This window comes from Petromyzon marinus (assembly GCF_048934315.1).
Source record: "Petromyzon marinus isolate PM22_M1 ecotype Great Lakes invasive population chromosome 78 unlocalized genomic scaffold, UKy_Petmar_22M1.pri1.0 chr78_unloc.3, whole genome shotgun sequence".
In the NCBI taxonomy this organism is placed as follows: domain Eukaryota; kingdom Metazoa; phylum Chordata; class Hyperoartia; order Petromyzontiformes; family Petromyzontidae; genus Petromyzon; species Petromyzon marinus.
Window position 1 is genome coordinate 453,384 of NW_027422627.1, and position 23,984 is coordinate 477,367.

General features: G+C 56.1%; 1 protein-coding gene across 2 annotated transcripts in view; it reads right to left on the reverse strand.

Annotated features, from left to right (window-relative positions):
• Positions 1 to 8,187: 8,187 nt before the first annotated feature.
• Positions 8,188 to 23,984, reverse strand: part of LOC116958469 (calponin-1-like) — a 40,579-nt gene continuing 24,782 nt past the window's right edge. For both annotated transcript variants that reach the window (XM_076058826.1, XM_076058827.1), the window contains exons 5-8: positions 22,421 to 22,558; positions 20,797 to 20,913; positions 18,443 to 18,601; positions 8,188 to 8,541 (exon numbers count right to left, since the gene is read on the reverse strand). In XM_076058826.1, coding sequence (XP_075914941.1) covers positions 8,194 to 8,541; positions 18,443 to 18,601; positions 20,797 to 20,913; positions 22,421 to 22,558 — 762 coding nt within the window. In that variant the 3' untranslated portion in view covers positions 8,188 to 8,193. The remainder of the gene's footprint in view (positions 8,542 to 18,442; positions 18,602 to 20,796; positions 20,914 to 22,420; positions 22,559 to 23,984) is intronic.

A 23,984-nucleotide genomic window follows, 5' to 3' on the forward strand; every position in this document is an offset into this window, starting at 1 on the left:
AGCTCCTCCGGCAGGCAAGGCTGCGTTGGCTGGGTCATGTAGCCCGCGTGCCCAGCCACCGCATGCCGAAACAGCTTTTGTTCGGCCGGATCGAGGGGGCTAAACGGGCGTGGCACGGGCTAGAGAAGATATGGAGTGACGTGGTACAGGAGGACGTGGAGCTGAGTGGACTTGCCGATGACTGGTACCAGCGGTGTCAAGATCGGCCTCTGTGGAGGAGGCTCGTGAAGGACGCTACTGGGCAGTTGGAGGTAGTCGCCCTCCAACAACAACGGAGGGCGGAGGAGCGACGCTCACAACAACGAGCGGAGCGCCGGGTGGCTAAAGCACAGCAGGTTGGCACAGTAGGGGGCACAGGTGGTCCATCAGCCAGTCATCTCTGTCAGTCGACCCGTGGCACCTGGGTCTGCCCCGTGACCTCCTGCCCGCGGGCGTTCGACACTTCACGTGGCCTCAGGGTGCACATGGCCTGGCACAAGCGTCGTGGTGACGTCACCGCCACTTAGTGGCGAATGGCGGTTGTTGTTGTTGAGTGGGTGAGTGAGTGGGTGGGTGGGTGAGTGGGCAAGTGAGTGGGTTGGTGAGTGGGTGGGTGAGTGAGTGGGCAGGTAAGTGGGTGGGTGAATGAGTGGGTGGGTGACTAGGTGGGTGAGTTAGTGAGTGGGTGGGTGAGTGGGTGAGTGGGTGGGTGAGTGAGTGGGCAGGTGAGTGAGTGGGTGAGTGGGTGGGCGAGTGAGTGGGTGGGTGAGTGGGCAGGTGAGTGGGTGGGTGAGTGGGTGGCTAGGTGGGTGAGTGAGTAAGTGGGTGACTAGGTGGGTGAGTGGGTGGGTGGGTGGGTGAGTGAGTGGGTGGGTGAGTGGCTGGGGAGTGAGTGGGCAGGTGAGTGGGTGGGTGAGTCAGTGGATGGGTGAGTGGGTGGGTGGGTGAGTGACTCAGTGGATGAGTGACTCGGTGGGTGAATGACTGAGTGGGTGGGTGACTTGCAGTACCGCACTTATCACCTTTAAGGGAAAGTCACTCAGCCACTCACCCAGTTACTCACTCAGTCACTCACCCAGCCACTCACTCAGCCACTCACTCAGCCACTCACCCAGTCACTTAGTCAACCACTCAGTCATTCACCCAGTCACTCACCCAGTCATTCACCCAGTCACCCAGTCACTAACCCAGTCAACCACTCACTCAGTCACTCACCCAGTCACGCACTCACACAGTCACTGACTCAATTCATAATACAATTCAACACGTGTTCATGTATCTGCGTGTGTCTCAGTGAGTGTCTCTGTATCTGTCTCTGTGAGTGTCTGTGTCTCAGTGAGTGTCTCTGTATCTGTCTGTGAGTATCTGTGTCTCAGTGAGTGTCTCTGTATATGTCTCTCTCTGTGTCTCTGTGAGTGTCTCTGTGAGTGTCTCTGTGAGTGTCTCTGTTAGTGTCTTTGTGAGTGTCTCTGTGTGTGTCTCTGTGTGTGTCTCTGTGAGTGTCTCTGTGAGTGCCTCTGTGAGTGTCTCTCCGTCTCTGTGAGTGTCTCTGTGAGTGTCTCTCTGTCTCTGTGAGTGTCTGTGTCTCAGTGAGTGTCTCTGTATATGTCTCTCTGAGTGTCTCTGTGTCTCTGTGAGTGTCTCTCGGAGTGTCTCTGTGAGTGTCTCTGTGAGTGTCTCTCTGTCTCTGTGAGTGTCTGTGTCTCAGTGAGTGTCTCTGTATATGTATCTCTGAGTGTCTCTGTGAGTGTCTCTGTTAGTGTCTTTGTGAGTGTCTCTGTGTGTGTCTCTGTGAGTGTCTCTGTGAGTGTCTCTGTGAGTGTCTCTCCGTCTCTGTGAGTGTCTCTGTGAGTGTCTCTCTGTCTCTGTGAGTGTCTGTGTCTCAGTGAGTGTCTCTGTATATGTCTCTCTGAGTGTCTCTGTGTCTCTGTGAGTGTCTCTCGGAGTGTCTCTGTGAGTGTCTCTGTGAGTGTCTGTGTCTCAGTGAGTGTCTCTGTATATGTATCTCTGAGTGTCTCTGTGAGTGTCTCTCGAAGTGTCTCTGTGAGTGTCTCTGTGAGTGTCTCTGTGAGTGTCCCTATGAGTGTCTCTGTGAGTGTCTCTGTGTGTGTCTCTGTGTCTCTGTGTGTGTCTCTATGTCTCTGTGCTGTGTGTGTCTGTCTCTCTCAGTGTCTCTCTGCGATTGTCTCTCTGAGCAGTGCGTGTGCTGTCTATGTGATCATATATTAAACGTGGATAACAATATAACTTCTAACATTAACAACATTAATAATATAACGACAACATTATAAGATATCCAAAAGTGCTCAGCGTGTACCGCATACAAAGCCCCCCCGTGTAGCCTCTAGCAGGCTGTAGGGGCAAGTGCTGTAGTTAGTAGCGAGTAGCAGCAGCAGCAGCGTCTATGAAAGCTACCGGCACTGTGGCTACACACACAGAGGGAGTGGGTGGCCAGCACCACCACAACCACCACTACGCCCGGCCGCCTTTGTCTCTCCCAAAGTGCTAGCGAAGTTCACTGCACCACTACGACTACCACCACTACCACCACTACCACCATTACCACCACCACTACCACTACCACCACTACCACCATTACCACCACTACCACCACTACCACCACTACCACCACCACCACTACCACCACTACCACCACCACCACTACCACCACTAACACTACCACTATTACCACCACTACCACCATTACCACCACTACCACCACCACTACCACCACCACTACCACCACTACCACCACTACCACCACCACTACCACTACCACCACCACTACCATCACCACTACCACCACCACCACTACCAGGTACTCATTTGAGGCGGAGTCGACCTCGGGGAGGTCCAGCTACCGGTTCAGATAATCGCTGTCACTGTGTGGTGATGGCGGTGGTGGTGATGGCGGTGGTGGTGGTGATGGTGGTGGCGGCCGTGGTGGTGATGGTGGTGATGGTGGTGGTGATGGTGGTGGTGATGGTGGTGGTGATGGTGGTGGTGATGGTGGCGGTGGTGGTGGTGGTGGTGATGATGGTGGTGGCAGTGGTGGCGTTTGTAGGAGTGGTGGTGGTGGTGGTGCCGGTGGTGGCGGTGGTGTGATGGTGGTGATGGTGGTGATGGTGGTGATGGCAGTGGTGGCTGTGGTGGTGGTGCGTGCCACCAGTTGGTGTGAGTGTGTTGTTGTTGGGAATGTTTCTGGGAATGTTGATGGGAATGTTGCTGGGAATGTTGATGGGAATGTTGCTGGGAATGGTAGGGAATGTTGCTGGGAATGGTAGGGAATGTTGTTGGGGATGTTGTTGGGATTTCTAGGAATGTTGATGGGAATGTTGTTGGGAATGTTGCTGGGAATGTTGATGGGAATGTTGCTGGGAATGTTGATGGGAATGTTGCTGGGAATGGTAGGGAATGTTGCTGGGAATGGTAGGGAATGTTGTTGGAGATGTTGTTGGGATTTCTAGGAATGTTGATGGGAATGTTGTTGGGAATGTTGCTGGGAATGGTAGGGAATGTTGTTGGGGATGTTGTTGGGATTTCTAGGAATGTTGTTGGGAATGTTATTGGGATTTCTAGGAATGTTGTTGGGATTTCTAGGAATGTTGTTGGGAATGTTATTGGGATTTCTAGGAATGTTGTTGGGAATGTTGTTGGGATTTCTAGGAATGTTGTTTGGAATGTTGTTGGGATTTCTAGGAATGTTGTTGGGAATGGTGAGGAATTTTGGGAATGTTGCTAGGAATGTTTGGATGTTGGGAATGGTGGCTCCCGTAACCAAATGCGATAGCGCCCACTCTCTATCCACTGCTGGATGAACGACTCACATTCCGTGTGAGAGTGTGTGAGTGGTGAGTGAGTGGTGAGTGAGTGAGTGTGAGAGTGAGTGTGTGTGAGAGTGTGTGAGAGTGTGTGAGAGTGTGTGTGAGAGTGTGTGAGTGAGTGTGTGTGAATGAGTGTGTGTGTGTGAGTGTGTGTGAGTGTGTGAGTGAGTGGGTGGGTGAGTGAGTGAGTGAATGAGTGGGTGAGTGTGAGTGCGAGTGTGTGTGAGAGTGTGTGTGAGAGTGTGAGTGTGTGTGAGTGTGAGAGTGTGTGCGAATGAGTGTGTGTGTGTGAGTGTGTGTGAGTGAGTGTGAACACTACTGGTCAGTTGGAAGCAGTCCGCCCTCCAACGACAACGGAGGGCGGAGGAGCGACGCTCACAACAACGAGCGGAGCGCCGGGTGGCTAAAGCACAGCAGGTTGGCACAGTAGGGGGCACAGGTGGTGCATCAGCCAGTCATCTCAGTCAGTCGACCCTTGGCACCTGCTGGGTCTGCCCCGTGACCTCCTGCCAGCGGGCGTTCGACACTTCACGTGGCCTCAAGGTGCACATGGCCTGGCACAAGCATCGTGGTGATGTCACCGCCACTTAGTGGCGAATGGCGGTTGTTGTTGTTGTGTGTTGTTATTGTTGTGTCTGTGTGTGTATCTCTGTGTGTGTCTGTGTGTGTCTGTGAACTAACAGCAAAAACAACCCCCTACCTCCTAGTGGTGCCGGATGGGCAACGCGGTGGTGGGCAGTGCCGTGGGGGGAGGGCCAATGTAGATTGGCCATTACCCTCAGGGCGTTTGTCACCACCACAGCGGCCAAACGGGGGCTCTGGACGGGTGCGAGGGGCTGGTAACCCCTCCACCTTCAATTAAATACCACAAAACCACGACCACAAATATATAATTAATAAACTTGTGCCGGAGGCCCCGGGGGGACAGGCGTATATGACGTCTCCTGGCCAAACCCCATTTGGCGGAGCCAGGAGACTGAATCCTTGCCCTCGGGGCTCCTCCAGAAACAACGAAAAGCCACTACGTGTGGCCACGTGGAATGTTCGAACGCTCACTGCGGAGGAGAGGCTGTCACTCCTCTGTCGGGAGCTGGACCAGTACCGCCTGGATCTCTGTGCCATTCAGGAGGTCCGGTGGACCGGCTCTGGCTCATGCCACCATGAGGGGTGGATAGTCCTCGACTCGGAGCAGGAGACTGCCAAACAACAGGGAGTGACGGTGAGGTGTGGGAAGCTGTAAGCCCCAGGCTACTTTGGGCTCGCCTTCCCATCAACCGGAAGCGAGGAGTGGTGGTCGTGGTTACTTATGCCCCCACCGAAGAAGAACATCCGTAGAGGGATGCAGGCAATGCCCGAGTTGGTCATGATGCTGGCACCTAGTCTGGAGTGATTGGAAGGCATGGGCTAGATCAGCTCAATAACAACGGCAGGAGGCTGCTAGATTTTTGTGCAGCCCATGGGCTTGTAATTACCAACACGCTGTTCCGGCATCGGCGCATCCACACAACATCATGGATGCATGCCGGGTCCAAGCAAGAACATCTGCTGGACTACATAGTGACGGACCAGCGAATGTGAGCCCATGTCCTTGACACCAGGACCTACCGTGGAGCTGATCTGCCCTCTGACCATCGACTTGTCATCTGTAAGATGCGCCTGCTATTCTTCCACTCCGGTGGTGGGTGTACACCCAGGACCCCATTCAAACCTAAGGTGGCCTGGTCTCAATTAGCTGATGAAAGTTGCAAGCGATAACTTAATCATCGCTTGCAGCTGGGGTTGGCACCGTCTCCCACTCCTCCTGATGTCGAGGGTAAATCGGCGAGGTTTAGGATTGTGACTCAGGCAGCTGCAATGGCTGCTTAAGGTATGCGGTCCAGACCTCCCCAGAGACCCTGGCTGACAGAGGAGGTGTTCAGGATGGCTGAGAAAAAGCGACAGGCCCACTCTAATCATCTACAGCATCCCACGAATTAGGAGGCTTACCACAGCCTTCGCTCAGAGGTTCGGAGAGCCGTGAGGCATTGCAAGAATGGGTGGTGGTCGCAGGTTGCTGAGGAGATGGAGTCTGCTTCAATGGCCCGCAATCACAAATCACTATTTAACTTCATCAAAAAAGTAACATGCAGCACCACACCTATTACCATCATTAGGGGAAAAAACGGTGATCCAATCTCCGACCCCCAGAAACAGGTTTGCAGATTTGCTAAACATTTCTGTGAAGTCCTGGGGGATGACCCTGCTGAGGCTGCGGTGCATCAAACATTGAAAGAAGTCACCCCCTGTGAGTGGCTGGCTGAGGTGCCATCTGTTGAGGAAGTACTGAAGGCGATCCGGAGTCTGAGACCAGGAAAGGAGCGGGCAGAGATGATCTCCCAAGCGAAATGCTGAGGGAGGGTGGCGTTTGTGCACAGACTGCCCTATATGACATCATAACAGTCTGGACCACTGGACGGGTTCCGCAGGATTGGAAGGATGCCCTGGTGGTCCCCCTCTTTAAGAAGGGGGACCGCACAGACTGTAACAACTACAGGGGCATCTCACTCCTCAGTGTGCCGGGAAAGGTCCTGGCAAGGATTATTCAACATCGCCTTGCCAGGCACGCTGAGGAGAGGCTTGCGGAGCCCCAATGCGGTTTCAGGAAAGGCCGGTCCTCCACAGATGCCATATTTTCTGTCCGTTTGCTACAGCAGAGGTGTAGGGAATTCCAACAAGACCTACATCTCTGCTTTATTGACCTGGTCAAGGCCTGTTATACCATCAGTAGGCCTGGGCTCTGGGTTGTTCTTCGTGCTTTCGGAGTCCCTGACCCTCTGCTCACAATCATTAAGGACCTTCATGATGGTGAGCAGGCCCGGGTAAAACTACGTGGCCGAGAGTCAGAGCCATTCCCTGTACACCTTGGGGTGCGACAGGGATGTCCTCTGGCTCCCACATTATTTAACATATTTTTTGACCGCGTAGTTCGTGAAGCCTTCGATGGCTATACCAGAGGAATTTCCGTCTGGTATAGCCAATGGGAGGCTGATCGATGCCCGGGTGCGGTCAAGGGATGGCTCCCTATTGGTCAACCACGTTATGTAAGCCGATGATCTGGTAATTGCGGCTCACTCAGAGGAGGAGTTGGAGACGCTGCTGCTGAGACTGGAGCGGGCCACTAAGAGATGGGGCCTTACCATCAGCCCCACCAAAACGAAGCACCTGCCTGGGTATTTTGTACCATCGGACACTCCACCCCCACAACTCCTAATCGGTGATGGGGCAGTTGTGGAGAGAGTGGAGAGTTTTCCTCCATACCTGGGCAGTGTGCTCATGACCGCCTCCGGTTTGACAGTACGAAGCTTCAGGTCTTCTCGGCCACGGTCATTCCCTCACTTCTCTACGCTTCCAAAACGTGGACCACCTTAATGGAGCATCTTCGCCGGTTAGAAACATTTAGGCTGGCCTGCCTCCGATCCATCCTTGGTTCAACCAGACTGGATTGTGTGAGGAACTCACAAATCCTTGAAAGGTCTGGGCAAGGTCCCATCGGTGAGCTCCTCCGGCGGGCAAGGCTGCGTTGGCTGGGTCATGTAGCCCGATGCCCAGTCACCACACGCCGAAACAGCTTTGGTTCGGCCGGATAGAGAGGGCTAAACAGGCGCAGCACGGGCTAGAGAAGAGATGGAGTGATGTGGTACAGGAGGATGTGGAGCTGAGTGGACTTGCCAATGACTGGTACCAGCTCACAACAACGAGCGGAGCGCCGGGTAGCTAAAGCACAGCAGGTTGGCACAGTAGGGGGCACAGGTGGTGCATCAGCCAGTCGACCCGTGGCACCTGCTGGGCCTGCCCCGTGACCTCCTGCAAGCGGGCGTCCGACACTTCACGTGGTCTCAAGGTGCACTTAGCCTGGCACAAGCGTCGTGGTGACGTCACCGCCACTTAGTGGGGAATGGCGGTTGTTGTGAGTTAATAGCACTCGCCCCAACAGTCTGCGATAGGCTAACCGGGGAATCTTTGTGTGTGTGTGAGAGTTTATACATCTGCGTGTGTGCGTGGGCAAACTGTGTGTGTAATTGTGAAGCTACCCCCCCCCCCTCTCTCCCCATGTTTCTCCCCCCTCTCCCCATGTTTCTCCCTTTCTCCCCCCCTCTCCTCTCTCTCCCCATGTCTCTCTCCCCCTCTCCCCTCTCTCCCAATGTCTCTCCCTTTCTCTCCCCCTCTCCTCTCTCTCCCCATATCTCTCTCCCCCTCTCCCCCCTCTCCCCACGTCTCTCCCCCCTCTCCCCTCTCTCCCCATGTCTCTCCCCTCTCTCCCAATGTCTCCCCCCCCCCCTCTCCCCATGTCTCTCCCTTTCTCCCCCCCCACTCCCCACGTCTCCCCCCTCTCCCCACTCTCCCCCAACCCTCAGTACTCCTCCTCCTCCTCTGCGTATTCATCCTCTTGCTGGGCTGCCACAAACCCACCACCGACACCACCGCCACCACCGCCACCGCCGCCACCACCGCCACCACGATTACCATTAAACACCACACCGCCGCCACCACCGGCGGCGGTGGGCGGGACGGGCGGCGGCGGAGCGCAGTATTTGAAGTCGCAGATCTGCCGACCGAGTCCGTAGGCGGTCATGCCGGTCTGCGTGGCGACCTGGTTGGTTCCCATCTGGAGGGAGATCGTGGACGAGTCGTACGAGCGCTCCACGCCGAGGCGGGAGTCGTACACGTGGCGGCGGGTGCCAGGGCACGTCATGCCGGCCTGCGTGGGTGGGTGGGTGGCACAAGGGGAGAGAGAGTTGGTGTTGGTGGTGGTGGTGGTGGAGAGATGGTGGAGCTGATGGAGGAGATGGAGAGAGTTGGTGGTGGTGGAGGTGGTGGTGGTGGAGAGATGGTGGAGCTGATGGAGGAGATGCAGAGAGTTGGTGGTGGTGGTGGTGGAGAGATGGTGGAGCTGATGGAGGAGATGGAGAGAGTTGGTGTTGGTGGTGGTGGTGGTGGTGGAGAGATGGTGGAGCTGATGGAGGAGATGGAGAGAGTTGGTGGTGGTGGAGGTGGTGGTGGAGAGATGGTGGAGCTGATGGAGGAGATGCAGAGAGTTGGTGGTGGTGGTGGAGAGATGGTGGAGCTGATGGAGGAGATGGAGAGAGTTGGTGGTGGTGGAGGTGGTGGTGGTGGAGAGATGGTGGAGCTGATGGAGGAGATGGAGAGAGTTGGTGGTGGTGGTAGTGGTGGTGGTGGAGAGATGGTGGAGCTGATGGAGGAGATGCAGAGAGTTGGTGGTGGTGGTGGAGAGATGGTGGAGCTGATGGAGGAGATGGAGAGAGTTGGTGGTGGTGGAGGTGGTGGTGGTGGAGAGATGGTGGAGCTGATGGAGGAGATGGAGAGAGTTGGTGGTGGTGGAGGTGGTGGTGGAGAGATGGTGGAGCTGATGGAGGAGATGGAGAGAGTTGGTGGTGGTGGTGGAGAGATGGTGGAGTTGATGGAGGAGGTGGAGAGAGTTGTTGGTGGTGGTGGTGGAGGTGGTGGAGGTGATGGTGGTGGAGAGATGGCGGAGCTGATGGAGGAGATGGAGAGAGTTGGTGGAGAGAGTTGGTGGAGGAGGTAGTGGTGGTGGAGAGATGGTGGAGTTGATGGAGGGACGTAGTGGAGAAGGTTGAGATGATGGAGTTGATTAAGGAGGTGGAGGAGGTGGATGAGGAGAGAGACAGAGGTGGTGGTGGTGGAGGATGACTAAAAGATGGTGAAGCTGGTGGAGGAAGAGGCAGTGGAGTAGGAGGATGAGGAGCAAGATGGTGAACTGAGTTGTAGGAGCTCTCCACCCCGTGGCAACGGGTGCCAGGGCACGTCATACCAGCCTGGGTGGGTGGTGGGGGCACATGGGGAGAGAGAGTTGGTGGTGGTGGTGGTGGAGAGATGGTGGAGCTGAGGGAGGGACGTAGTGGAGATGGTGATGGTTGAGATGATGGAGCTGATGGAGGAGGTGGAGAGAGGTGGTGGAGAGATGACGGAGTTGATGGAGGTGGAGAGAGTTGGTGGTGGTGGTGGAGGTGGTGGTGGAGAGATGGTGGAGCTGATGGAGGAGATGGAGAGAGTTGGTGGAGGAGGTGGTGGTGGTGGAAAGATGACGGAGTTCATGGAGGAGGTGGAGAGAGATGGTGGAGTTGATGGAGGAGGTGGAGAGAGTTGGTGGAAGAGGTGTTGGAGGTGGTGGTGGAGAGATGGTGGAGCTGATGGAGGGACGTAGTGGAGAAGGTTGAGATGATGGAGTTGATTGAGGAGGTGGATGAGGAGAGAGATGGAGGTGGTGGTGGATGACTAGAAGATGGTGAAGCTGGTGGAGGAAGAGGCAGTGGAGTAGGAGGATGAGGAGCAAGATGGTGAACTGAGTCGTAGGAGCGCTCCACCCCGTGGCAACGGGTGCCAGGGCACGTCATACCAGCCTCGGTGGGTGGTGGGGGGCACACGGGGAGAGAGAGTTGGTGGTGGAGAGATGTTGGAGTTGATGGAGGGACGTAGTGGAGATGGTTGAGATGATGGAGTTGATTGAGGAGGTGGAGAGAGATGTTGGAGTTGATGGAGGGACGTAGTGGAGATGGTTGAGATGATTGAGTTGATTGAGGAGGTGGAGAGAGATGGTGGAGTTGATGGAGCGACGGAGTGGAGATGGTTGAGATGATGGAGTTTATTGAGGAGGTGGAGAGAGATGGTGGAGTTGATGGAGGGACGTAGTGGAGATAGTGGAGTTGATTGAGGAGGTGTAGAGAGATGGTGGAGTTGATGGAGCGACAGAGTGGAGATGGTTGAGATGGTGGAGCTGATTGAGGAGGTGGAGAGAGATGGTGGAGTTGGAGGGACGGAGTGGAGATGGTTGAGATGATGGAGCTGATTGAGGAGGTGGACAGAGATGGTGGAGTTGATGGAGGGACGTAGTGGAGATGGTTGAGATGGTGGAGTTGATTGAGGAGGTGGAGAGAGATGGTGGAGTTGATGGAGGGACGGAGTGGAGATGGTTGAGATGATGGAGTTGATTGAGGAGGTGGAGAGAGATGGTGGAGTTGATGGAGGGACGTAGTGGAGATGGTTGAGATGGTGGAGTTGATTGAGGAGGTGGAGAGAGATGTTGGAGTTGATGGAGGGACGGAGTGGAGATGGTTGAGATTATGGAGTTGATTGAGGAGGTGGAGAGAGATGGTGGAGTTGATGGAGGGACGGAGTGGAGATGGTTGAGATGGTGGAGTTGATTGAGGAGGTGGAGAGAGATGGTGAAGTTGATGGAGGGACGTAGTGGAGATAGTGGAGTTGATTGAGGAGGTGGAGAGAGATGGTGGAGTTGATGGAGCGACGGAGTGGAGATGGTTGAGATGATGGAGTTTATTGAGGAGGTGGAGAGAGATGGTGGAGTTGATGGAGGGACGTAGTGGAGATAGTGGAGTTGATTGAGGAGGTGTAGAGAGATGGTGGAGTTGATGGAGCGACAGAGTGGAGATGGTTGAGATGGTGGAGCTGATTGAGGAGGTGGAGAGAGATGGTGGAGTTGGAGGGACGGAGTGGAGATGGTTGAGATGATGGAGCTGATTGAGGAGGTGGACAGAGATGGTGGAGTTGATGGAGGGACGTAGTGGAGATGGTTGAGATGGTGGAGTTGATTGAGGAGGTGGAGAGAGATGGTGGAGTTGATGGAGGGACGGAGTGGAGATGGTTGAGATGATGGAGTTGATTGAGGAGGTGGAGAGAGATGGTGGAGTTGATGGAGGGACGTAGTGGAGATGGTTGAGATGGTGGAGTTGATTGAGGAGGTGGAGAGAGATGTTGGAGTTGATGGAGGGACGGAGTGGAGATGGTTGAGATTATGGAGTTGATTGAGGTGGAGAGAAATGGTGGAGTTGATGGAGCGACGTAGTGGAGATGGTTGAGATGATGGAGCTGATTGAGGAGGTGGAGAGAGATGGTGGAGTTGATGGAGGGATGTAGTGGAGATGGTTGAGATGCTGGAGTTGATTGAGGAGGTGGAGAGAGATGGTGGAGATGATGGAGCGACTGAGTGGAGATGGTTTAGATGGTGGAGTTGATTGAGGAGGTGGAGAGAGATGGTGGAGTTGATGGAGCGACGGACTGCAGATGGTTTGAGATGGTGGAGTTGATTGAGGAGGTGGAGAGAGATGGTGGAGTTGATGGAGGGACGGAGTGGAGATGGTTGAGATGGTGGAGTTGATTGAGGAGGTGGAGAGAAATGGTGGAGTTGATGGAGGGACGGAGTGGAGATGGTTGAGATTATGGAGTTGATTGAGGAGGTGGAGAGAGATGTTGGAGTTGTTGGAGGGACGGAGTGGAGATGGTTGAGATTATGGAGTTGTTTGAGGAGGTGGAGAGAGATGGTGGAGTTGATGGAGCGACGGAGTGGAGATTGTTGAGATGATGGAGTTGATTGAGGAGGTGGAGAGAGATGGTGGAGTTGATGGAGGGACGGAGTGGAGATGGTTGAGATGATGGAGTTGATTGAGGAGGTGGAGAGAGATGGTGGAGTTGATGGAGGGACGGAGTGGAGATGGTTGAGATGGTGGAGCTGATTGAGGAGGTGTAGAGAGATGTTGGAGTTGATGGAGGGACGTAGTGGAGATGGTTGAGATGGTGGAGTTGATTGAGGAGGTGGAGAGAGATGGTGGAGTTGATGGAGCGACGGACTGGAGATGGTTGAGATGATGGAGCTGATTGAGGAGGTGGAGAGAGATGGTGGAGTTGATGGAGCGATGTAGTGGAGATGGTTGAGATGCTGGAGTTGATTGAGGAGGTGGAGAGAGATGGTGGAGTTGATGGAGGGACGGAGTGGAGATGGTTGAGATGGTGGAGTTGATTGAGGAGGTGGAGAGAGATGGTGGAGTTGATGGAGGGACGGAGTGGAGATGGTTGAGATTATGGAGTTGATTGAGGAGGTGGAGAGAGATGTTGGAGTTGATGGAGGGATGGAGTGGAGATGGTTGAGATTATGGAGTTGTTTGAGGAGGTGGAGAGAGATGGTGGAGTTGATGGAGCGACGGAGTGGAGATTGTTGAGATGATGGAGTTGATTGAGGAGGTGGAGAGAGATGGTGGAGTTGATGGAGGGACGGAGTGGAGATGGTTGAGATGATGGAGTTGATTGAGGAGGTGGAGAGAGATGTTGGAGTTGATGGAGGGACGTAGTGGAGATGGTTGAGATGATTGAGTTGATTGAGGAGGTGGAGAGAGATGGTGGAGTTGATGGAGCGACGGAGTGGAGATGGTTGAGATGATGGAGTTTATTGAGGAGGTGGAGAGAGATGGTGGAGTTGATGGAGGGACGTAGTGGAGATAGTGGAGTTGATTGAGGAGGTGTAGAGAGATGGTGGAGTTGATGGAGCGACAGAGTGGAGATGGTTGAGATGGTGGAGCTGATTGAGGAGGTGGAGAGAGATGGTGGAGTTGATGGAGCGACGGAGTGGAGATGGTTGAGATGATGGAGTTGATTGAGGAGGTGGAGAGACATGGTGGAGTTGATGGAGGGACAGAGTGGAGATGGTTGAGATGATGGAGTTGATTGAGGAGGTGGAGAGAGATGGTGGAGTTGATGGAGCGACGTAGTGGAGATGGTTGAGATGATGGAGCTGATTGAGGAGGTGGAGAGAGATGGTGAAGTTGATGGAGCGACGGAGTGGAGATGGTTGAGATGGTGGAGTTGATTGAGGAGGTGGAGAGAGATGGTGGAGTTGGAGGGACGGAGTGGAGATGGTTGAGATGATGGAGCTGATTGAGGAGGTGGACAGAGATGGTGGAGTTGATGGAGGGACGTAGTGGAGATGGTTGAGATGGTGGAGTTGATTGAGGAGGTGGAGAGAGATGGTGGAGTTGATGGAGGGACGGAGTGGAGATGGTTGAGATGATGGAGTTGATTGAGGAGGTGGAGAGAGATGGTGGAGTTGATGGAGGGACGTAGTGGAGATGGTTGAGATGGTGGAGTTGATTGAGGAGGTGGAGAGAGATGTTGGAGTTGATGGAGGGACGGAGTGGAGATGGTTGAGATTATGGAGTTGATTGAGGAGGTGGAGAGAGATGGTGGAGTTGATGGAGGGACGGAGTGGAGATGGTTGAGATGATGGAGTTGATTGAGGAGGTGGAGAGAGATGGTGAAGTTGATGGAGCGACGGAGCGGAGATGGTTGAGATGATGGAGTTGATTGAGGTGGAGAGAAATGGTGGAGTTGATGGAGCGACGTAGTGGAGATGGTTGAGATGATGGAGCTGATTGAGGAGGTGGAGAGAGATGGTGGAGTTGATGGAGGGATGTAGTGGAGATGGTTGAGATGCTGGAGTTGATTGAGGAGGTGGAGAGAGATGGTGGAGATGATGGAGCGACTGAGTGGAGATGGTTTAGATGGTGGAGTTGATTGAGGAGGTGGAGAGAGATGGTGGAGTTGATGGAGCGACGGACTGCAGATGGTTTGAGATGGTGGAGTTGATTGAGGAGGTGGAGAGAGATGGTGGAGTTGATGGAGGGACGGAGTGGAGATGGTTGAGATGGTGGAGTTGATTGAGGAGGTGGAGAGAAATGGTGGAGTTGATGGAGGGACGGAGTGGAGATGGTTGAGATTATGGAGTTGATTGAGGAGGTGGAGAGAGATGTTGGAGTTGTTGGAGGGACGGAGTGGAGATGGTTGAGATTATGGAGTTGTTTGAGGAGGTGGAGAGAGATGGTGGAGTTGATGGAGCGACGGAGTGGAGATTGTTGAGATGATGGAGTTGATTGAGGAGGTGGAGAGAGATGGTGGAGTTGATGGAGGGACGGAGTGGAGATGGTTGAGATGATGGAGTTGATTGAGGAGGTGGAGAGAGATGGTGGAGTTGATGGAGGGACGGAGTGGAGATGGTTGAGATGGTGGAGCTGATTGAGGAGGTGTAGAGAGATGTTGGAGTTGATGGAGGGACGTAGTGGAGATGGTTGAGATGGTGGAGTTGATTGAGGAGGTGGAGAGAGATGGTGGAGTTGATGGAGCGACGGACTGGAGATGGTTGAGATGATGGAGCTGATTGAGGAGGTGGAGAGAGATGGTGGAGTTGATGGAGCGATGTAGTGGAGATGGTTGAGATGCTGGAGTTGATTGAGGAGGTGGAGAGAGATGGTGGAGTTGATGGAGGGACGGAGTGGAGATGGTTGAGATGGTGGAGTTGATTGAGGAGGTGGAGAGAGATGGTGGAGTTGATGGAGGGACGGAGTGGAGATGGTTGAGATTATGGAGTTGATTGAGGAGGTGGAGAGAGATGTTGGAGTTGATGGAGGGATGGAGTGGAGATGGTTGAGATTATGGAGTTGTTTGAGGAGGTGGAGAGAGATGGTGGAGTTGATGGAGCGACGGAGCGGAGATGGTTGAGATGGTGGAGTTGATTGAGGAGGTGGAGAGAAATGGTGGAGTTGATGGAGGGACGGAGTGGAGATGGTTGAGATTATGGAGTTGATTGAGGAGGTGGAGAGAGATGTTGGAGTTGTTGGAGGGACGGAGTGGAGATGGTTGAGATTATGGAGTTGTTTGAGGAGGTGGAGAGAGATGGTGGAGTTTATGGAGCGACGGAGTGGAGATTGTTGAGATGATGGAGTTGATTGAGGAGGTGGAGAGAGATGGTGGAGTTGATGGAGGGACGGAGTGGAGATGGTTGAGATGATGGAGTTGATTGAGGAGGTGGAGAGAGATGGTGGAGTTGATGGAGGGACGGAGTGGAGATGGTTGAGATGGTGGAGCTGATTGAGGAGGTGTAGAGAGATGTTGGAGTTGATGGAGGGACGTAGTGGAGATGGTTGAGATGGTGGAGTTGATTGAGGAGGTGGAGAGAGATGGTGGAGTTGATGGAGCGACGGACTGGAGATGGTTGAGATGATGGAGCTGATTGAGGAGGTGGAGAGAGATGGTGGAGTTGATGGAGCGATGTAGTGGAGATGGTTGAGATGCTGGAGTTGATTGAGGAGGTGGAGAGAGATGGTGGAGTTGATGGAGGGACGGAGTGGAGATGGTTGAGATGGTGGAGTTGATTGAGGAGGTGGAGAGAGATGGTGGAGTTGATGGAGGGACGGAGTGGAGATGGTTGAGATTATGGAGTTGATTGAGGAGTTGGAGAGAGATGTTGGAGTTGATGGAGGGATGGAGTGGAGATGGTTGAGATTATGGAGTTGTTTGAGGAGGTGGAGAGAGATGGTGGAGTTGATGGAGCGACGGAGTGGAGATTGTTGAGATGATGGAGTTGATTGAGGAGGTGGAGAGAGATGGTGGAGTTGATGGAGGGACGGAGTGGAGATGGTTGAGATGATGGAGTTGATTGAGGAGGTGGAGAGAGATGGTGGAGTTGATGGAGGGACGGAGTGGAGATGGTTGAGATGGTGGAGCTGATTGAGGAGGTGGAGAGAGATGGTGGAGTTGATGGAGCGACATAGTGGAGATGGTTGAGATGCTGGAGTTGATTGAGGAGGTGGAGAGAGATGTTGGAGTTGATGGAGGGACGGAGCGGAGATGGTTGAGATGGTGAAGTTGATTGAGGAGGTGGAGAGAGATGTTGGAGTTGATGGAGCGACGTAGTGGAGATGGTTGAGATGATGGAGTTGATTGAGGAGGTGGAGAGAGATGGTGGAGTTGATGGAGGGACGGAGTGGAGATGGTTGAGATGATGGCGCTGATTGAGGAGGTGGAGAGAGATGGTGGAGTTGATGGAGCGACGTAGTGGAGATGGTTGAGATGCTGGAGTTGATTGAGGAGGTGGAGAGAGATGTTGGAGTTGATGGAGGGACGGAGCAGAGATGGTTGAGATGGTGGAGTTGATTGAGGAGGTGGAGAGAGATGTTGGAGTTGATGGAGCGACGTAGTGGAGATGGTTGAGATGATGGAGTTGATTGAGGAGGTGGAGAGAGATGGTGGAGTTGATGGAGGGACAGAGTGGAGATGGTTGAGATGGTAGAGTTGATTGAGGAGGTGGAGAGAGATGGTGGAGTTGATGGAGCGACGTAGTGAAGATGGTTGAGATGGTGGAGTTGATTGAGGAGGTGGAGAGAGATGTTGGAGTTGATGGAGGGACGTAGTGGAGATGGTTGAGATTATGGAGTTGATTGAGGAGGTGGAGAGAGATGTTGGAGTTGATGGAGCGACGGACTGGAGATGGTTTGAGATGGTGGAGTTGATTGAGGAGGTGGAGAGAGATGTTGGAGTTGATGGAGGGACGGAGTGGAAATGGTTTGAATGGTGGAGTTGATTGAGGAGGTGGAGGAGGTGGATGCAGATAAAGATGGTGGTGGTGGAGGATGACTAGAAGACGGTGGAGCTGATGGAGGAATAGGAGCTGGAGGAGGTGGAGTAGGAGGATGAGGAGCAAGATGGTGGACGAGTCGTAGGAGCGCTCCACCCCGTGGTGGCGGGTGCCAGGGCAAGTCGTGGCGGCCGGCAGTGGGTGGCACACGGGGAGAGAGAGTTGGTGGTGGTGGTGGTGGAGAGATGGTGGATGGAGGTGGTGGAGTTGATGGAGGAGGTGGAGACAGTTGGTGGTGGTGGAGAGATGGTGGAGTTGATGGAGGAGGTGGAGAGAGTTGGTGGAGGAGGTGGTGATGGAGTTGGTGGAGAAATGGTGGATGGAGGAGGTGGAGAGAGTTGGTGGAGGAGGTGGTGGTGGAGAGATGGTGGAGTTGATGGAGGAGGTGGAGAGAATTGGTGGAGGAGGTGGTGATGGAGGTGGTGGTGGAGAGATGGTGGAGTTGATGGAGGAGGTGGAGAGAGATGGTGGTGGTGATGGAGGTGGTGGTGGAGAGATGGTGGAGTTGATGGAGGAGGTGGAGAGAATTGGTGGAGGAGGTGGTGATGGAGCTGGTGGTGGTGGAGAGATGGTGGAGTTGATTGAGGAGGAGGTGGAGAGAGATGGTGGTGGTGGTGATGGAGGTGGTGGTGGAGAGATGGTGGAGTTGATGGAGGAGGTGGAGAGAATTGGTGGAGGAGGTGGTGATGGAGCTGGTGGTGGTGGAGAGATGGTGGAGTTGATTGAGGAGGAGGTGGAGAGAGATGGTGGTGGTGGTGATGGAGGTGGTGGAGAGATGGTGGAGTTGATGGAGGAGGTGGAGAGAATGGGTGGAGGAGGTGGTGATGGAGCTGGTGGTGGTAGTGGTGGACAGATGGTGGAGTTGATTGAGGAGGAGGTGGATGAGAAGAGAGATGGAGGTGGTGGATGACTAGAAGACGGTGGAGCTGATGGAGGAAGAGGCAGTGGTGTAGGAGTAGGTGAATGAGGAGCGAGATGGTGGAGTGAGTCGAAGGAGGGCTCCACCCCAGGCGGGCACCGTACACACAGTGGGTGGCACACGGTGGGTGGCACACGGTGGGTGGCACACGGTGGGTGGCACACGGTGGGTGGGTGACACACGGGGACAGAGAGTTGGTGGAGCTTACCTAGCTGCTACGACTGGCTGGGTACCTGGCTGGGTACGTGGCTGGTTCTAGCGGCTGGGGTTACCTGGCTGGGCACCTGGCTGGGTACCTGGCTGGGTACCTGGCTGGGTACCTGGCTGGGTACGTGGCTGGGTACGTGGCTGGTTCTAGCGGCTGGGGGTACCTGGCTGGGCACCTGGCTGGTGCTAGTGACCGGGTACCTGGCTGGTCACCTGGCTGGTTCTAGCGGCTGGGGGTACCTGGCTGGCCAGCTTGTTGGTCCCCATCTGCAGGGAGATGGAGTTGTCCTGGTCGGGCCTCCACCGATCCTCCTGCGAAGGTCCCCGCGGGTCGTAGAGGTGGCGACGCGTCCCGTAGGCCGTCATCCCAGCCTGGCTTGCACACTTGTTGGTGCCCATCTGTGTGGGGGGGGGGGGGGGGGGTGGGTGGGGGAAAGGGTGGGAAGGTGAGTTGGTGGGTGGGTGAGTGGGTGGGTGAGTGGGTGGGTGGGTGGGTGAGTAAGTGGGTGGGTGAGTTGAGTGGGTGGGTGAGTGGGTGCGTGAGTGGGTGGGTGAGTGGGGGGATGGGTGAGTGGGGAGGTGGGTGGGTGGGTGAGTGGGTGGGTGAGTGAGTGAGTGGTTGAGTGAGTGGGTGAGTGGGTGGGTGGGTGAGTGGGTGGGTGGGTGAGTGGGTGGGTGAGTGGGTGGGTGAGTGGGTGCGTGAGTGGGTGGGTGAGTGGGTGGGTGAGTGGGTGAGTGGGGGGATGGGTGGGTGAGTGGGGGGGTGAGTGGGGGGGTGGGTGAGTGGGTGCGTGAGTGGGTGGGTGAGTGGGGGGATGGGTGAGTGGGGGGGTGGGTGGGTGAGTGGGTGGGTGGGTGAGTGGGGGGATGGGTGGGTGAGTGGGGGGGTGAGTGGGGGGGTGGGTGAGTGGGTGCGTGAGTGGGTGCGTGAGTGGGTGGGTGAGTGGGGGGGGTGGGTGGGTGAGTGGGGGGGTGGGTGAGTAGGTGGGTGGGTGAGTAGGTGGGTGGGTGAGTGGGTGAGTGGGTCAGTGGGTGGGTGAGTGGGTGGGTGAGTGGGTGAGTGGGTGGGTGAGTGGGTGGGTGAGTGGGGGGATGGGTGGGTGAGTGGGGGGGTGGGTGAGTAGGTGGGTGGGTGAGTGGGTGGGTGAGTGGGTGGGTGTGTGGTTCACATCATCGTCATCCACATCAGCATCAACATCAATATCATCTCCGTGTCTCTCCCCCGTGTCTCTCCGTGTCTCTCCCCATCTCTCCCCGTGTCTCTCCCCGTGTCTCCCCGTGTCTCTCCCCGTGTCTCCCCGTGTCTCTCCCCATCTCTCCCCGTGTCTCTCCCCGTGTCTCCCCGTGTCTCTCCCCATCTCTCCCCGTGTCTCTCCCCGTGTCTCTCCCCATCTCTCCCCGTGTCTCTCCCCATCTCTCCCCGTGTCTCTCCCCGTGTCTCTCCCTATCTCTCCCCGTGTCTCCCCGTGTCTCTCCCCGTGTCTCCCCGTGTCTCTCCCCGTGTCTCTCCCCATCTCTCCCCGTGTCTCTCCCCGTGTCTCTCCCCGTGTCTCCCCGTGTCTCTCCCCATCTCTCCCCGTGTCTCTCCCCGTGTCTCCCCGTGTCTCTCCCCATCTCTCCCCGTGTCTCTCCCCGTGTCTCCCCGTGTCTCTCCCCGTGTCTCTCCCCATCTCTCCCCGTGTCTCTCCCCATCTCTCCCCGTGTCTCTCCCCATCTCTCCCCGTGTCTCTCCCCATCTCTCCCCGTGTCTCCCCGTGTCTCTCCCCGTGTCTCTCCCCATCTCTCCCCGTGTCTCTCCCCGTGTCTCTCCCCATCTCTCCCCGTGTCTCTCCCCATCTCTCCCCGTGTCTCTCCCCATCTCTCCCCGTGTCTCTCCCCATCTCTCCCCGTGTCTCTCCCCGTGTCTCCCCGTGTCTCTCCCCGTGTCTCCCCGTGTCTCTCCCCGTGTCTCCCCGTGTCTCTCCCCATCTCTCCCCGTGTCTCTCCCCATCTCTCCCCGTGTCTCTCCCCGTGTCTCTCCCCGTGTCTCTCCCCGTGTCTCTCCCCGTGTCTCTCCCCGTGTCTCCCCGTGTCTCTCCCCGTGTCTCCCCGTGTCTCTCCCCATCTCTCCCCATCTCTCCCTGTGTCTCTCCCCGTGTCTCCCCGTGTCTCTCCCCATCTCTCCCCGTGTCTCTCCCCGTGTCTCCCCGTGTCTCTCCCCATCTCTCCCCGTGTCTCTCCCCGTGTCTCCCCGTGTCTCTCCCCGGGTCTCTCCCCATCTCTCCCCGTGTCTCTCCCCATCTCTCCCCGTGTCTCTCCCCATCTCTCCCCGTGTCTCTCCCCATCTCTCCCCGTGTCTCTCCCCGTGTCTCCCCGTGTCTCTCCCCGTGTCTCTCCCCATCTCTCCCCGTGTCTCTCCCCGTGTCTCTCCCCATCTCTCCCCGTGTCTCTCCCCATCTCTCCCCGTGTCTCTCCCCATCTCTCCCCGTGTCTCTCCCCATCTCTCCCCGTGTCTCTCCCCGTGTCTCCCCGTGTCTCTCCCCGTGTCTCCCCGTGTCTCTCCCCATCTCTCCCCGTGTCTCTCCCCATCTCTCCCCGTGCCTCTCCCCGTGTACCTGGAGGCCTATGACGCTCTGTCCGGCCTTCAGCATCTCCGGGTTGAACTCTCGCTCCTGGCGATCAGCATAACGGACTCCTACACAGCAGTGAGTGTCTACTCCCTTAGTCTTAGCCTGCCTCACGCAGACAAAGACACACAGACACACACACACACAGACACACACACACAGACGCACACACAGACACACACACACACAGACACACACACAGACGCACTCACAGACACACACACACAGAGACACACACAGACACACACAGACACATACACAGACAGACACACAAAGCAAAGACACGCACACACAGACGCACACACACAGACACACAGACAGACACACAAAGCAAAGACACGCACACACAGACACACAAAGACACACACACAGACACACAGAGACACACACACACAGACACACAAAGCAAAGACACGCACACACAGACGCACACAGATGCACACACACAGACACACACAGACACACATACACAGATGCACACATAGACACAGCAGTGAGTGACCACTACCTCAGTCTTAACCTGCCTCACTCACTCACTCTCACCCATTCATCCCATCAACTCACCCAACGACCCTCTCACCCACCCACCCACTCACCCACCCACTTACCCACCCAGCCACTCATCCACCCACCCCACCAACTCACACACCCACCCAATCACCCACCCACTCACCCATCTCACCCACCCATCCACCCACTCACCCACTCACTCACTCACTCACCCACCCACTCATTTACCCACCCAGCCACTCATCCACCCACCCCACCAACTCACACACCCACCCAATCACCCACCCACTCACCCATCTCACCCACCCATCCACCCACTCACCCACTCACTCACTCACCCACCCACTCACTCACTCACCCACCCACTCATTTACCCACCCAGCCACTCGTCCACCCACCCCACCAACTCACACACCCACCCAATCACCCACTCACTCACCCATCCCACCCACTCACCCATCCCACCCACCCACTCACTCACTCACCCACCCAGCCACTCACCCACTGACCCATGAACTCACCCACTCTTTCACCCATCAACCCACCCACCCAGTCACCCACCCACCGACCCACTTACCCACCCACCCACTCACTCACCCACCCATCAACCCACCCACTCATCCACTCAACCACCCACCCACCCGTCCGCCCATCCGCCCACTCACTCACTCACCCACCCGCCCACTCACTCACCCACCCGCCCACTCACTCACCCACTCACTCACTCACCCACCCACCCACCCACCCACCCGCCCACTCACCCACTCACTCACTCACCCACCCACCCACCCGCCTGCCCGCCCATCCGCCCACTCACTCACTCACCCACTCACCCACTCACTCACTCACCCACTCACCCACTCACTCACCCCACCCACCCACCCACCCACCCGCCTGCCCGCCCATCCGCCCACTCACTCACTCACCCACTCACTCACTCACCCACTCACCCACCCACCCACCCACCCGCCTGCCCGCCCATCCGCCCACTCACTCACTCACCCACTCACTCACTCACCCACTCACCCACCCACCCACCCACCCGCCCGCTCACTCACCCACCCACCCGCCCGCTCACCCACCCACCCGCCCGCCCACTCACCGTGTTTGCGAGTGCGAGCAGCGTGCTCTGCACCTGGGTCATGTTGCCACTCTCAAAGAGGTCGTTGGCTTCGAAGATGTCGTGAGGCCTCATGCCGTACTCCTGGATGGCGCGGATGAAGCTGCTCAAGTTCTCCAGCTGACGCACCCCACGGCCAGAATACACACACAGGGTGTGTGTGTGGGTGAGTGAGAGGGTGGGTGGGTTGATGGGTGAGTGGGTGGGTGGGTTGATGGGTGAGTGGGTGGGTGAGTGGGTGGGTGAGAGGGAGGGTGGGTCAGAGGGTGAGTGAGTGGGTGGGTGGGTGAGAGGGTGGGTGAGAGGGTGGGTGGGTGAGTGGGTGAGAGGGTGGGTCGGTGAGTGGGTGGGTGGGTCGGTGAGAGGGTGGGTGGGTGAGTGGGTGAGTGAGTGGGTGAGAGGGTAGGTGAGTGGGTGGGTGAGAGGGTGGGTGGGTCGGCGAGTGGGTGGGTGGGAGGGTAGGTGGGTGAGAGGGTGGGTGAGTGAGAGGGTGGGTGGGTCGGTGAGTGGGTGGGTGGGTGAGAGGGTAGGTGGGTGAGAGGGTGGGTGGGTGAGTGGGTGAGTGTGGGTGGATGGATGGGTATGTGGGTGGATGAGTGGGTAACATTGTTGAAATTGTTACCATCATGACCATCACCCTCATATCGTCAATATCACCATCACCATGACCATCACCACCACCAAGATCATCATCATCGTCGTCACCATCATTATCACCACCATCACCACCAAACAAGACAACTACAAAGATCCCCCGTGTAGCCTGTAACAGACTGTAGAGGCAAGTGCTGTTAGCGAGCACCTATGAAGGCCGGCACGGCACACGAGGGGGTGGGTGGCCGGCACCACGCCCGGCCGCCTTTGTCTCCCCAGTGGCGAAGTTCGCTACACCACCACGGCTACACCAGCTACTCATTCGTGGCTGAGTTCACCCAGAACCGGTTCAGATAATCGTCACCGGCGGTGTTGGCCAGGGGCGGAGCCAGGATTTTCAGCCAAGGGGTGACATTTCAACAAATGTTAATTTCAAGAATGATTTAGAGAGTCAGGCTGCTGAGCCAGACGCCATCGGTTTCGATTTTTTATTTTTTCTCGGGGGTGACAATTGTCTACCCTGTCACCCCCCTGGCTCCACCCCTGGTGTCGGCCGTGAGCGGGAATCGAACCCGGGTCACAAGGTTCGTAGCGCAGCGTAGCGCTAGCCGCTACACTACCGCTCCCCACACACACACACACCCACTCACTCACTGCTCACCCACCCACCCACACACCCATACACCCACTCACCCGCTCACACACCCATACACCCACTCACCCGCTCACCCACACACCCACTCACACACCCATACACCCATACACTCTCACACCCAAACACCCACTCACACACCCATACACCCACTCACCCACCCATACACCCACTCACCCGCTCACCCACACACCCACTCACACACCCATACACCCACTCACCCGCCCACCCACACACACACCCATACCTAGACACACCCATATACCCACTCACCTGCTCACCCACACACCCACTCACACA